Source organism: Gnatocerus cornutus, chromosome 4, assembly GCF_029298725.1.
Source record: "Gnatocerus cornutus isolate USDA-ARS CGAHR chromosome 4, icGnaCorn1.1, whole genome shotgun sequence".
Taxonomy (NCBI): domain Eukaryota; kingdom Metazoa; phylum Arthropoda; class Insecta; order Coleoptera; family Tenebrionidae; genus Gnatocerus; species Gnatocerus cornutus.
In genome coordinates this window covers 6,768,462-6,783,239 of record NC_142236.1, presented here as the reverse complement: position 1 = coordinate 6,783,239, position 14,778 = coordinate 6,768,462, and the positions used below count along the sequence as shown (strand labels likewise).

Below are 14,778 nucleotides of genomic sequence, written 5' to 3'. Positions count from 1 at the left end.
TGAACTGAACTAAATTTAGCTCCACTTTAGTCGAACGTGTCAGAATTTAGTCGAATTTTCGTCCATACGCACAATTTCGCACCTCGCGCCCTGAAGATGCTCGCAATGGCCCGAAACCGGTCGTCTCAGTCCAAAATCCGCGATCTCCCTCCTTAAAAAAATCGTTGGCACAATAGAGGCAAAGCGCGATATCTTCGTCCAAAAACGACGCAATAAATTCTATTTTAGGATGGCGTGCGTGTGCGTGCGAAAGCAGACGTGTTCGAGTGCTGGTGCACAGTGCAGATTTGCGCCGGATAACGACAATAGCTGTGTGTTTTGCACGCAAATGCCACACTTTGGTCACCTTGCAGATTCGGTCGCGACCTCGAAACGCATCGCTTCCACGAAAAAAATTCACTGAGACTTAACGAATTGTGCAAACAGGAAACGGTGAGTGCAGAGAAAAGGAAAAGTTCTTGGCGCGGTGTGCTGTGGACGATTCGGAAAATGAGAGATAAGTGAAAAATCGACGGGAATTTCCGTGGAAACTTGTTTATCCACTGCCAAGACGACAATGGGAATAAATCAAAGCACGTGGCCTACTCGAATGTTGTTTTTTTTCGCATTCGGATGACCGTTGATTAATGGCGTTTTGATTGTTAAGCCGTCAAATCATGAGTTACCACAGTCTCATTAGCACGAATTAATTATTATCCTGCATTTCATTAAATATTCATTCGTCATAATGATTTTAATGTTGAGTTTTTTCGAATTAGCTTTGTCAAGAGTTCGAAGGGTCACTGTATATAAAATTGACGTTACAAGTTCGGAGTTTCTCAAACAATAGTTATTTACACGAGAGGCGGGGGAAATGACGCTGTATTGACGAGTGGTAATTGAAGCGCGAGACTCCCGCGCCCGCGGCAAGCAATCAGTTTTCTAATTTGGTGCCTAATTAGGTTTCAGGTTACTGTCGCTATACATTTTTACACAATGTAAGTTTCTTCAGGTTTCAGGTTGCTCATTCTTACCTTCAAATTTTTGAATCTAGGCTTTCAAGCTCGATGATACTCGAACACTTCTATAATTAAGTTTTTTGCTTGGAGGTTCAAGTTTCAGGTTTCAAAATTATTCAAATTTTTGTGTTCTAGGTTGTAAATAACTCTTTAGGCTCTCAGGTTTGCTTAGGTTTTCATATTTTGGTTTACAATTCAATTATTCAGGCAGCGTGTTTCGTATTTCCTGATCCTTGGATGTTCAGGTGCCAGTTTACATTGCTTAAGTTTCAAATTTAGGTTTCAGGTTTTTAATTTATTTTGAAAACAATCGGTTTGTGGGAAAACATTCATTCTAGGTTTCTTTTTTGAAATACAAAGAAAAAAAAAGCAATCTACTCAAAATATGAATGTTAATGCAACCTATATTGTATTTCTACTAGGTTTAAGATAAATCTGAAGACTTCTCAATTTTAAATCACAAGGTTATTAGGTTTAAATTATTATTTTAGGATCTGAGTTTAGGTTTCAGTCAAATTCTTAGGTTTATTTATAAAAAAAATTGCTTAAGCTTAAATAATTTTGTATTCCTGTCAGGTTTTTAAAGACAAAACTATACGTTTCTCAGTCCAGATCATTAGTATTAGGCAATAGACGAATTTAGGCTGTTAGGTTTTAATGTGATCATTTCAGAATTTAACTTGCTTAGGTTTGACCATTAGGTTTTAGGCTTGAAATTTGATATTGTAAAACAAAAGTTTAAATATCACTAATTTTTGATTTAAGTTTTTTCGAAAATTGAATAGTATACATTTTGGTGAATATATATTTTTAGAATTTCGTCTTACAAATTCTAGGTTTTTATTTTTGCTAGGTTTTATCAAACAAATATGCAAATTTTCTAATTTTAGTTAAAATTACAATCAAATTTTCGGCTCCCAAGTTTTGTGTAAATATTTCATAGTTCAAGTGGACTAGATTACATTTAGGTTTTAGGTTTCACATTTGATATGGTCAGGTTGAAGTTCAAATATTAGGTCCTAGTTGCTCAATTTTCGTTAATTATTAAAACTTTGGCAAAACACAAATCATGCTGTTAAATTTTTAGGTTTTTATTTTCAGACTAGGTTTCAGGTTTTTTTATATTAAAAGTTTTTTAATTTGAAATCATCAGGCTTTAAAGAAACTTGGGGTTCTTAATTTTGTAAATTAATATTTTAGGATTTAAAATGCTTATGTTAGGTTTCAAATTTTACGTTCTAGGTTTCGAATTCAACGTAAAATATAAGACAAAGTTTTGAACTTTGCAATTTATTTTATTGTAGCGATGCTAACGTAGTTAATTCAAAAATCAAAAATTAAGAATTATTACATTATTAAAAATTTCTAGGCTTTCATATTCTATTTTTTATATCGTGCAACTTTTCTGACTAGGTTTTAAGTCATTTTGAAATTACTGTTAGGTTTTAAAGATCTGTAAATTTTTCAATTTTAGATCAGGTTTTGGACTAATTTTGAGGTTTTAGGTTTAGGTCTAACCATTTTAAAGGCAAATTGGTTTGGGCTATAAACATTTAGGTTTCAAGTTTTGAAACTGACATTGTCAGACAGAAGCCCAAATTAAAAATCTGTAAAATTTGCATTTTAGTAATTTTCGGTATTTTTTAAAATTTTTTAGGTTTTAGGTTTAAGAGAAATTTTGATTAATGGAAGTTTCTTAGGTTTCAAGTATTGGTTTTAAGTTGGAAATTTATTTTTGAATTTAGCTACGCTATTTTGGTTCAACACTTATTGTCCATATTGTTAGATTTCTAGGTTTTCATTTTCAAAAATTCGATTTTTTGACTAGGCATTCAGGTCCCAAAAATAAAGTGGTTTAGTTAACACAATCAAGTTTCAGGTTTAAAATTAGATATTGTTGAATTAAAGCCCAAATTTGATATTTGCTTGCTTTAATTTTGCGGCTAGGTTGTATTTCTTTTAGGCGTTTAAGGTTTTCAAGGTTGGTGTAATTGTAAATTATGTCTAGTAGGTCTGAATTTTTGATTCTCTGTTTTGTCTACTCTGACATGTTTAACCTCAAACCGTCAAAGTGACGTTTCGTGAGAACAGGCAAAGCCTACCGAGATATTACAGATTCCAAAGCCGGCTCGATCCGTGCGCATTTGGCACGTAATTTTTATTATCTATTTATTTTTCCACTGCAAGTCAAGGTCTCATTCAAAGGTAAAATTTTATCAATTTCCAATTTTATGAGCAAAACGCGTTGGACGTCACACCGTCGACCTTGAACCTCCGAAAACTGCAAACCCGAAAAAATGCATTTCCCGTCCCCTTCGCCGCCGCCACGCAAAACTCCTCCGCATTCTCCTTCCACCCCCCGTCGTCCGCCGCCGCCACCGCACCGCCATGCACTCGTTCGTCGCGACGTCGGATGCGTATGCACCCGTCGGTGGTGGGGCTGCGGGGGCGACCGGCGGCGATGCGATCCGTTCCGAGTTTCAGACAGTTGGCCGGCGACTTGACTCGGAGCCGGGTCTGATCCGAGCAGTACTAGTGAGATGCACCCTTGAAGGGCATCACGTGCCATTTCTTGCGAGCACTAATTTCGGCAGTTCCGGGTTCGCCGACACAGCGCGAATGCAGTGCGACTACTTCCGGTACAAAAGCCTGTGCTGAGTGTGCCGAGTTTGATCAAGAGTGCGTTCCACGCATTGCATAATCAATGACAGAAAGGTACCGATTGTGTGAGTTTGACGTCTCCCTCCTCCTCTTCTCCCCTTGCCGCGCACTTTTTGACACCTTGCTCAGGCGTCATTTAGGTGTGATAGATCGCGCGGTGTGATGCCAATTCCCGAATTTTTCATTACGTAATTGCGCTGGCGAGGATCCACCGGAAGTCGTACCGCGGGTACCCAAACTAGTGCGGAAGATTTGGCACCGGTTGTGCCGTGGAATGAGCGACGGGTGAGTCGGCACACGAATTTACACACTGGTACCCAAGTGGTACCACCCTAACAAACTCATTTCTAATGTGGTACCCACCTACATCAAGTAGACTTCGAAAAAAAAATTGGCACAAAACACACAAAGCTTACTAGACGATTAGAAAATTTATGAATTAGCTCGCTTCGCTCGCTCGTGCTATAATAAAACTACAGAAATCTGTAATATAAAAACTGTCCGAAACTTCATTAGTCCGATACCTCGTGTACGCTAATCATGTTTACGACACGCGTAGGTTTTTACCTGATAACGAGCTACTTATTTCGCGCGGTCTAATTTTTATTTCTTCGAATTGTTGCCTCCCCAAATTATTATCTTATCGATATCTTACGAGTGCATCTGTGAATTTTATTATAACTAATGAATATTGAAATTGGTTATTTTGGTTGAATTTCATTTGTGGTTTGCTGTCACTTGTCGTATTGAAATAATCATTTGAACTAATTTATGGCTAGCGTCTGGTCATTTCGATATTAATTAGGTTTTAGTTCTTGTTTATCACGTTTTGGTTAAACGTTAAATATAGATATTGCGTGTCGTTAAGTGAATTGGACGTCATTGACTCGAATTTTCCGGAATTCTGTCTGGGAGCAATGAAGTAATGGAAAAGGGTTGTAGGTTTAGTGCGGAAGCGTTGATATGATCGCTGATTTGGTCGAACGCCCATAAGAAAAAAAAACATTTTTAAAGTCCAAATATTTATCAATCTTCGATTCTTTATTATCAATATGTTGTTTTTATTTATACAAGAAAGTTTACATTTTTTGACTATCAAACGTAAAATTAAACGGTTAAGACAAATCAGTCCAAATTTCTATATTTTGAGAAAGTCCTATTTTAAAGTTGTCTGATCTGTGATTGTTTCGATATCTTGAATGCCGACGGTAAATGTAATTCATTGATAATCACTTTGAAGCTTTAAGTTCAAATTTTCTAATTTCATCGAAAGTGCTTTCACTTGGAATTTTCAAACAAAATTAAGAAAAGAAATTTGATTTAATTTAATTTTTATCTGTGTTTGTGTATTTGATTTTCAAAATTCTACAGTTTTTTACATTTAATTTGACTTATGCCAGGCGGTAAGTCCAAATTTATTACAAGTGTTTTTTCCTAATTTTCGATTTTTTTTTAAAAATATGAACTTGGTTGCTGTTGTCTTGGCTGTAGACATCAAATATTGAATGATAACTAAAAACCCGACACGCTTTAGTCCAAAATTCAAGTTTTTGATAACCGCTTTGAAATCTAAATTCCAAAAAGTTTGATCTTTTTGACCTCAAATTTAGCGGTCCAGCTCGCACTATATTCTAATTCTTCAGTTTGTGTACATTTAATCGATTTATAAAAAGAGATGTCATTAACCACAGTCCAAATCTATAAAAAAGGTTTTGTTTTTAATTTTCAAAATTTGAAGAATTTTCAAAAATTTTTCAAATATATAAAGCTGTGTTTTAGTGGTTTCGGTTGTAGACATCAAATATTTAAAGCTATTTAAATATTCAACACGCATCAGTCCAAATTTCAAGTTTCTGATGAACGCTTTGAAGTCCAAAGTCCAAAGAGTTTGACCTATTTGACCGTACATTTAGCAGTCGAACTCGCACTATATTCTAAGTTTTGTGACTTCACTTAGAAAGTCCAAGGTATAGAAGGTATAAATTTGTGTACAAAAAACCTGAAGTTCAAACTTTTTGGAAGCGTTTCACTCGAATTTGAAAGGTCAGACTTCAATTAATTTGGTCTTATTTCGTAACCTGAAGTCCCAAATAATCCAAAAGTGTTTTACGTCTTCCTAGAAGATAAAACTAAATAGTTCAAGCTCAGCAGTCCAAATCTCAAAGACGATACTAGTCCAAATTTTTTTTTACATGTTTTGCACATTTTTTAAATGTCAAAATTTGTTACACTTACAACAAATTTTATTGAGTTTGATGATTAGAAACGTGAAGCCCAAATTATAAAAATTGCTATTCTTACAGGTTTTACCTAAGAAAAATGAAAAAATGCCTTTTATATAGTTTATAAGTTCTTTCTAAACAATTTCAGATTTCTGAATAGTCTCCGAAAAGGAACTATTGGGAAGTCCAAAATTTTGCGACTTTTGGCCTATACGATATTTCTATGTTTTTATTATTTTGTTACCCGAGAAAACTAAAAACTTAAGAGATTAGAACGAAAGCGTTCGAATTTAAAACCTCCGAATTCACACCATTTGAAGTCCGAATTTTTTTCGTAGGTACATTTTGCATTTCAATTCAATAATAAGTAGATTTGAACTAATTTAACACCACTACGGGATTTGAAGTCCAAATGTGTTTTCCTATAGCATGAAATAAAATCATCAAAACTCCAAATCTAACGATTTTTGAGCTGTTTTTGTATGTTTATTTAAATGTATAAATTTGTCAAAATGTATGAAAAGTTTAATTAAGCTTTATGTTACTTAGAAACTGTAAGTCCAAATTTTTAGGAATTATCAAAAAGAAACAATTTTTATATTGATTTTACACAAGAAAAAGTAAAAAAGACGCTTTTTGTTATAGGTATAAATGGTTCATCAAATATGTATAAAACACATCAGTTCAAATTTCAAACCTCATCTTTCGAAAGGACTGATTGAAGTCAAAATTTTTGTTTTCTTTTATTTGTTGTTTCATTATTTTGAACCAAAAATCGTCCAAATTTGAAATGTTTATAGTGAAGCTATAGGAGAGGACGATTTTAAGTTCAAATCTCGACTTGTGCATTTTGCATTTTAAATCAAGAAGTGAAGCCCAATTTTTTTAAATGTCCTTTAATTATTTCTGGGGTATGAAACCAAATAGCTGAGCAGTCCAAATCTCAAGCGGAGGCAAGACGATTTGAAGTCCAAATTTCAAATTTTGTAAAAGTCTAAATTTTTCAAAAATCAAGTCAAACGCAATTCTAACTTAAATTATGTCAGTCCAAATCCAATAAAAGGCATATTGCGGTAGTCCTAATTTTAAGATTGGTACCGAACGGTGTTGCATAAAATAGATTGGGCAACTTTTTATAATTTGGTGATATTTACCAGGCGTTTCTCCAATAAACAAGAATTAGAATTTAAATAATCTCATGAGAGATTAACACAACATTTTTGGCGGGACTGGTTTGGTGCTAAATATTAAAAAATGCAAACTCCCGTGTTGTTCCCAATTTCTGACATCATTTTGATAGTGCGCTCCGAAATTTAATTGCGCATTAAAAATCAATCACGCATCGAACTCTTGAACGAATTTGACATTTAAGAGAGCAAGCAGTTTTTGCCAACAACGATGCAATTAATTGATTTTAGAAGGCGAAGGACGTATTTTTAATCTCGTATGATCTAATACGCACCGAACTGCCGACGCACGTTGTTGCTAACTTCAAGTACCAACCTTGAAGAACGAAACGTGAAAACGGGGAATTTCGCGTTTTCAAGTTGCAGCCCCGACGCGCTCATGTAACATTGCCTTTATCTGCCATCAATGCAAATTACAGACAAATTAAAATGGAAAATGTCTAATTTCTCCTCGAGACTTGTGATTATCTAATCGCCTCATAAATTAAATTTATTCAAATTTGAAGCGTCTATGAATAAAATTATCCGAATATATTAACAAAAATCGCAGTGACCTCACGACGATGTATGCAATAAAAGAACTTTGCATATTTTAGTATTAATAGTGCAGATTTTGAAGGTTAACCTCGACCTGTCCCAAAATAAAAATATTGCGTTCTTTTAAATTCATTCGAAAGGCAGTGGCGGAACGAACGGGCAAGAAAATTACATTTCCGTGTTTTACGGACAGGGGGCGTGACTGCTTAATTAATTCCATGATACAGTTTGTAACTAACCTAAAAATCAAAGCGAGATCTTGAAGTGTGACGCCATTTTTAAATGGCGGTTCCGGTGTAAGGGAATAAAAGACCCCTCCGTTATTTAATTTATGTCAAGATAGAGAGATAAGTTTCTGCTTAATGTGAGGGCGTGGCCAATCGTCTTCGACCAATCGGAGCCGAGCGATAGATACGACTTATCGCCATACTTTAGGGCCTATTACTTCCGGGACCAACGGTGTGGATAGCATGGCGACTGCGATGGAAATAAGATGGGAAAGATTTCGTTTCATCTTGGCGTTTGGGGAGCTGGAAATTTGAAAATATGACGTTTTGGCGAATGGAATTTTTGTTTTTTTACTGTTTGAAGTATTAGCGATTTGCGCAGGTGAAGATAACATAAGTTATCATTTGTCATAAATTGTTTGAATTTCGCGGATTTCTCTGTTTTCTTTTTGCACGTTTCGGTTTTGTTCACTTATTTGTCGGTTTTTCTTTTTCTTTTTTTTGTTTACCTGAATCTTTTTTATTTGTTTTAGAGAAAATCTTATTCAGAGCATTTAACATTTTTTTGGTTTTTATACTCTGATTTTTATGTTTTTTTTTTCTTTTACACTTCTTTGTGCTTTTCATTCTTTAAATGTTCTGATCTAATACACATTTCTATTGACAATTTTCTTCATTACTTCTGCTTGGTTACTATGATATCCTCAGTTTTTGTTTTTTTTTCCTGTCGGTTTTACCAATTTTAAAACTTTATTTGTCTTGTTCAAGTTTTCTAACTTTTCTGTTTTGTCTTTCTACCCTATGGCTTTTTCATTTTAGTTTTTTTAGCTCATTTATTTTGGGCGTTCTGTTTCAACCTTGTAGTTCGTATTTACGACTACTTTCAGCCTCACTTTTGGATTTTTTTAACTTTCTGCTTTCTTTTCTTCGCCATTGAGATTATTTATTCTAATCACTTTACAATTTTTTTCTTTGTTTTTTAATATCCGCCTTTTTAAGTTCCTCTCTATTTTTTTTCCTTTTTATCTTTTCGCTTTGTACTGTTTTGGTTTTTTGCTTCTTTTATTCCAATTCTTATTGCATTTTTATTTTCTTGTATTTTTTTCAATTGTTTTTTTCCTGTTTTTCTGTGTTTTTTCTTTTTTAATCTGAAATTCTCGTCATTCTTGTTTTCCTATTATTAAAATTTTTATTTTCTTTTACGTCCGTGTGACTATTTTTCTTCTTTTTCAGAATTTTTGTCTATGTTTTCTTTTGTATATCTTTCTTTTCCATTCAGATTTTCGTCACATTTTTTTTCGGTTTATTCTCTCTGATTCTGCCTTCCACTTTCTTCCTCTTGTATAATTTATCGCATTATTTTATTTTTTTTATCTTCTAGTTTTTTCAGCTTGTTTATTTTGGTCGTTCTGTTTCTTTCTTTTAATTCTTTTTTATTTTTCTGCTTTTTTTTGGGATTATGCATTCGAATCACTGTACTTTTTCTGCCTTTTCAAATATCCGTCTTTTTGATGTTTTTCTTTTTCTATTTTTTATCCTTTCTAACTTTTCGTTTTGTACATTTTTTTTGCTTCTTTCATGCCATTCCTCCTTACATTCCTATTTTTCTGTCTTTTCATCTTCAAATTCTCTATTCTGTTTTTCTGTGTTTCTTTTCTTCTGATCTGAAATACTCATCATTTTTCTGTTTTCCTAATATTTAATTTCTACATTTTTGTCTCTGTATAATCTCTTCGATTTTGCTTCCACTCTCTTTGCCTTTTTTCTGCTTTCCGACTTTTATCTTTTTCGATTTTTTTTCTGCTTTTTCGTTTAAGACTATTTTGGTCTTTACGCCTTTTTCATTCTATTTCTCCTTACATTTCTATTTTCTTGTACATTTCTATTTTCTTGTCTTTTCATCTTCAAATTGTCTATTCTGTTTTACTGTGTTTCTTCTCTTTTGATTTGAAATTTTCTACTGCATTTTTGTGTTTTGTCAATACATATTTAAATTGATTCTTTCCTATACGTCCATGTAGGATTTCTTTATTTCTATTTTTATTATTTGGATCCTTTTTTATCGTCTATTTCTCCCTCTCACTTTTTTGATCTCTCCCTTTTTCTTTACATTTTATTTTGTTTGTTTTGTATTTATTAATTCTTTTGTCGCCTGTGTTTAGTTTATTAACATTTTGTTGTCTTTTTTGTCCTCTACCTACTGTTTTTGACTCTTCTTTTTTTCTTCTTTGTGTTTCCATTTTTTTCTTCCAGTTATTTTTAATCTTTTGTTTCTTCGCTTTTAAGTTTCATTTGTTGTATCTTTCGTTGTTCTTTTTTCTACTTTTATTTAGATTTTTCTCCTGATATTTTTGGTCTTTTTCTTTTCCTTTCCTTTTTCTAACTTAGTTTATTTTTATTTTCTCTATACGAATCTTTTTGATTTTTTAATGATTAGAGAAGGAATTTCGCTAAAACTGATGAAAACAAAAAAGAAATAGATAACAGACGACCACGAATTTTAAAAACGAAATTATGGTTATTGAAACTGTCAATAATAATCATATTATCTGACTTTTTCAAGATATGTCTAAAACGTTAAAAAAATTATGGATCATATGACATATGGAAAACGTATTACTGGTTGCATCGCCCGTTCGTCAGGGTCGTAATGTTACGTGAATCAGTCTGTATTTCACTATTTTTGAGTTTCGTTTTCGTTTACGATTCTTTGTTTTTCTTCCTTCCTGTTTTTAATTTGTTTCTTATTTTTGTTTTTATTGGTTTATCATTATCTTTCAGTTTTGTAGTACTTTGGGTTTATATTTTCTCTTTGTATTCTTGTTTTCCTATTTTTTTTTCTCGTTTTATCCAAATTTTACGTTTGTTTCCTGTTGTGTCTTTCTTTTCTTTCTTCTTTTTATTTTCGAAATGAAGTTTTTTGGCATTTTTGTGTTCTCTCTTTTGAGTAGTTCTTGTTACCGTTTTGGATCTTCTGAACATTTCGGTCAAAAATCTTTCGACGAGACGGGAATTTGATACCGTGAAAGCTCCCGTTTCCATCGGCGCCACATTTGAGCAAAATTTGAACAAAATTACGGTTTTTATGTCACGAACACTGCAATTGCGAACATTTGAACCGTATCCAACGCACACTATTCATAATCGTCGTAATTACGTCCATACCTGAAGCATTATAATTTAATAAAACAACAATTCGGACAGATAGCAATTCGCATCCAAGACACTTCCACTGTTGCCAACCCGCGCAAAATTTAGCGGTTTTTCTGACGTCATTAGTGATGAAGCTGAAAATGCATGTCTTGCTTCACTAATCGTTCTGCATGGCTTCCTGAGATGTTGACGTTCGAGAGCGATAATTGAGAGAATGATTCAACAAAGGAAATTAATTATTAGCATAAAAACTTAACCTCAAACTTCAACGGCGATCTGCGCCATCTGTGACCGGTAGGCGTTTTGACGTTTATTCCGTTTATTGTGTCAGTGGTGCCACCTCATAATTCATGAATGAGCGTTTGACGGGTCAATTTGACGGTGTAAAATTATAAATTGAAGTATTGCCAACTGTAATGCGAATGTCCGGGCGATTCGTCGAGGTTGCGGTGGATGAAAACTTCATCGCTTCGAATGATGATGGTTGAAATTCTCATTAGATCGAATGACGTTTGTTCTATTAGCGAGTAAATTATATCGTCGTTCTTCAATAATTACAACAATTAAGCAAGACCATCTGCGGCAACACGCCGCAGCGTCTTAACAATACTTTAGAAAGTCAGTTCTTTGCACAAACACGCAAACAATCCCGTAAAATGTCGATTATCTTCACCTTTTCCTTCTCCCGATCACTCTTCCTCCTTTTTTCTCAAAAGCGGCTCTTAAAAATACCATTTTTTTTGTTTCTAGTGTTGATCGGCGTGCAGAGAGATGGGAAGCGAGCATTACTGTTTGAGGTGGAATAATCATCAAAGCAATTTACTCGGGGTGTTCAGTCAACTGCTCCGTGACGAAAGTCTAGTAGACGTAACTCTGGCCTGCTCGGAGGGCCATTCGATTCGAGCACATAAAGTCGTCCTTTCCGCGTGTTCCTCCTATTTCCAGACGCTATTTGTCGACCATCCGAGCAGACATCCGATTGTCATACTCAAGGACGTGCGATTTGCCGAATTAAGGACACTCATCGAATTCATGTACAAGGGAGAGGTCAACGTGGAGTATTGCCAGCTATCGGCGCTGCTGAAGACGGCGGAGAGCCTCAAGGTGAAGGGGCTGGCGGAGATGACGAGGGAGTACAAACACACGGTAAGGAACTACACTAATTACCGATTAAATTTCACTAATTTTGATAAGTTCAAGCAATTTAGACTAATTCGGGTGAGGTCAAGTTAATTTGACTAATTTAGACCAATTCGAACTTCATTAGACTTGGTACACTTTTAGGCAATGTCATTCGACTAAATTAGACTTTTGTGCGTCCTATATTAGTCAAATCAAACACTCGGTAAGGAACTACACTAATTACTGATAAAATTGCACTAATTTTGCTAAGTTTGAGCAAATTAGACTAATTCGGGTGAGGTCAGGCTAATTTGACTAATTTAGACCAAGTCGAACTTAATTAGACTCGGTACATTTTTAGGCAATGTAATTCTAAATTAGACTTTTATGCGTCCTATATGAGTCAAATCAAACACTCGGTAAGGAACTACACTAATTAATAATTAAATTACAATAATTTTGTTAAGTTAGAGCAAATTAGACTAATTCGGGTGAGGTTAGGTTAATTTGACTAATTTAGACCAATTCGAACTTAATTAGACTTGGTACACTTTTATGCAATGTCATTCGACTAAATTAGACTTTTGTGCGTCCTATATTAGTCAAATCAAACACTCGGTTAGGAACTACACTAATTACTGATAAAATTGCACTAATTTTGATAAGTTCGAGCAAATTAGACTAACTCGGGTGAGGTCAGGGTAATTTGACTAATTTAGACCAAGTCGAACTTAATTAGACTCGGTACATTTTTAAGCAATGTAATTCTACTAAATTAGACTTTTATGCGTCCTATATTAGTCAAATCAAACACTCGGTAAGGAACTACACTAATTACTAATTAAATTACAATAATTTTGTTAAGTTAGAGCAAATTAGACTAATTCGAGTGAGGTCAGGCTAATTTGATTAAGTTAGACCAAGTCTCGGTACACTTTTAGGTAATGTAATTCGACTAAATTTAGACTTTTATGCGTTCTATATTAGTCAAATTCCTAATTTGACCAAGTCTAACTAATTTGGATTTTCTGGAAATTGACTAAAAGTCAGATGAGGCTAATTTCAATCCAAGACGACCTAAATTGGAAAATTAGGTAAATCGGTCAAGTTTAAATAAATTAGATAGATCACATTGCGGCTATGATTAAATTCAATTCAATTCGGCCTACTTCAACTAAACTAAATTAAATTGACCAAATCTGACTGAATTAGACTAATTCGAATAAAGCCAGGTTAATTATTGGACTAATTAAGACTAGTCAAACCAAATTAGATTCATTATATCACATTATAATTTTGAGCAGTGTAATCTGACTAAATTAGACGTTTTTTTATGGTAAAAAGTTAAAACAAATTATTATAATTCTTATGATATGCGGCTAAATCAACTAACTCGAACTAAATCGGACTTCTTTTAGAAACATATTTGACAGCATGAGGGAAATTATAGCCAAGTCTGATTAGACTAAGTCAAGCTAATTTTACTAATTCAAGTTGACCTAAATAAGACTTTCTGGAAAATGAGGTAAATAGGTCAAGTCGGACTAATTTAGACCGAATTGACCCAATGCAGCCTTAATTGAATTATTTAAATGTGGCTTTCTTTGGCTAAATTAGATGAAATTAATAGAGTCTGGCTGAATTAGAATTCGAATTCGAATGAAGTCAGGCTAATTGAACTGATTTAGACTAGTCGAACTAAATTACACTCAATATATGAAATTACATTTTTTAGTCAGTGTAATTTGACTGAATTAGAGTTTTTATACGACCTAAGTTAGTCTAATCCCAAAGAAAAAAGATTAATTTTACCAAGTCGACCAAATTTGACCAAATAGGGAAAATCTAGCCAAATCTGGATTAATTAAAGTAAATGGAATGAGCACAGGCTAATTTCATTAATTCAAGTTGACCTAAATTAGACTTCTTAAAAATTGGTCAATTCGGACTAAATTAGACTAAATTTACTCAATGCGACTTTGATTAATTGAATTAATTGTGGCCGACTTTGGCTAAATCACATTAAATTAACCGAGTCTGACTAAATTAGATTAAGTGAACTAAATTACACTACTTGATTTTACTCTGAGCCAAACAGGCCGACCTAGTCCAGATGAACCAATTTGGGTCAAATCTGATTAAATTAGACCTTCTAGATACCCAAGTTAGAGTGGCTTGATTAATTTATTCTAATTTTGATTAAATTAGACTAATTTCACTAAATTAAGTCGACCAATAAGAACTAATTAGCTTCATTATGTAATAGATAAGGTCTTACCTTAATTGAACTATTTAGACCACTCTAAATTAGTCCGAATGAAATTTCACTTTTTCCACCGAATTTAATTAGACTTGATGGACCAAATTAGACTTTTTGGAAGTAATTTTTTTTTTAAAGATTTAATTTACATTTATTTAGAATGATTAAATCAAATAGGGTCAACTTGGATAAATTAGGCTTGATAAAGTAAATGAGGGTGTAAAAAAATGGCGGAAACCTTGCGAACGTGTGTCCGAACCTTTAAACGTCAAATTGTTTGACAGATATTTAGGGAATGATAGATATGAAGACTTACGTTCACACAGTGACAGCCAACTAGTTAATTAAGCGCGGAATAAAACTATCGAAGTTATTTTTCGCCCGTCATTTCCTCTGTGTAGCTCTTTTAAA

General features: G+C 33.7%; 1 protein-coding gene across 5 annotated transcripts in view; it reads left to right on the top strand.

Moving 5' to 3' along the window:
• Positions 1 to 253: 253 nt before the first annotated feature.
• LOC148176284 (uncharacterized) overlaps positions 254 to 14,778 on the top strand; it is a 40,211-nt gene continuing 25,686 nt past the window's right edge. For 2 of the 5 annotated variants that reach the window (XM_088034584.1, XM_088034580.1), the window contains exons 1-2: positions 3,460 to 3,713; positions 11,736 to 12,131. In XM_088034584.1, the coding sequence (XP_087890710.1) occupies positions 11,757 to 12,131 (375 nt within the window). In that variant the 5' untranslated portion in view covers positions 3,460 to 3,713; positions 11,736 to 11,756. The other 3 variants (XM_088034583.1, XM_088034581.1, XM_088034582.1) reach the window with 3 other exon arrangements.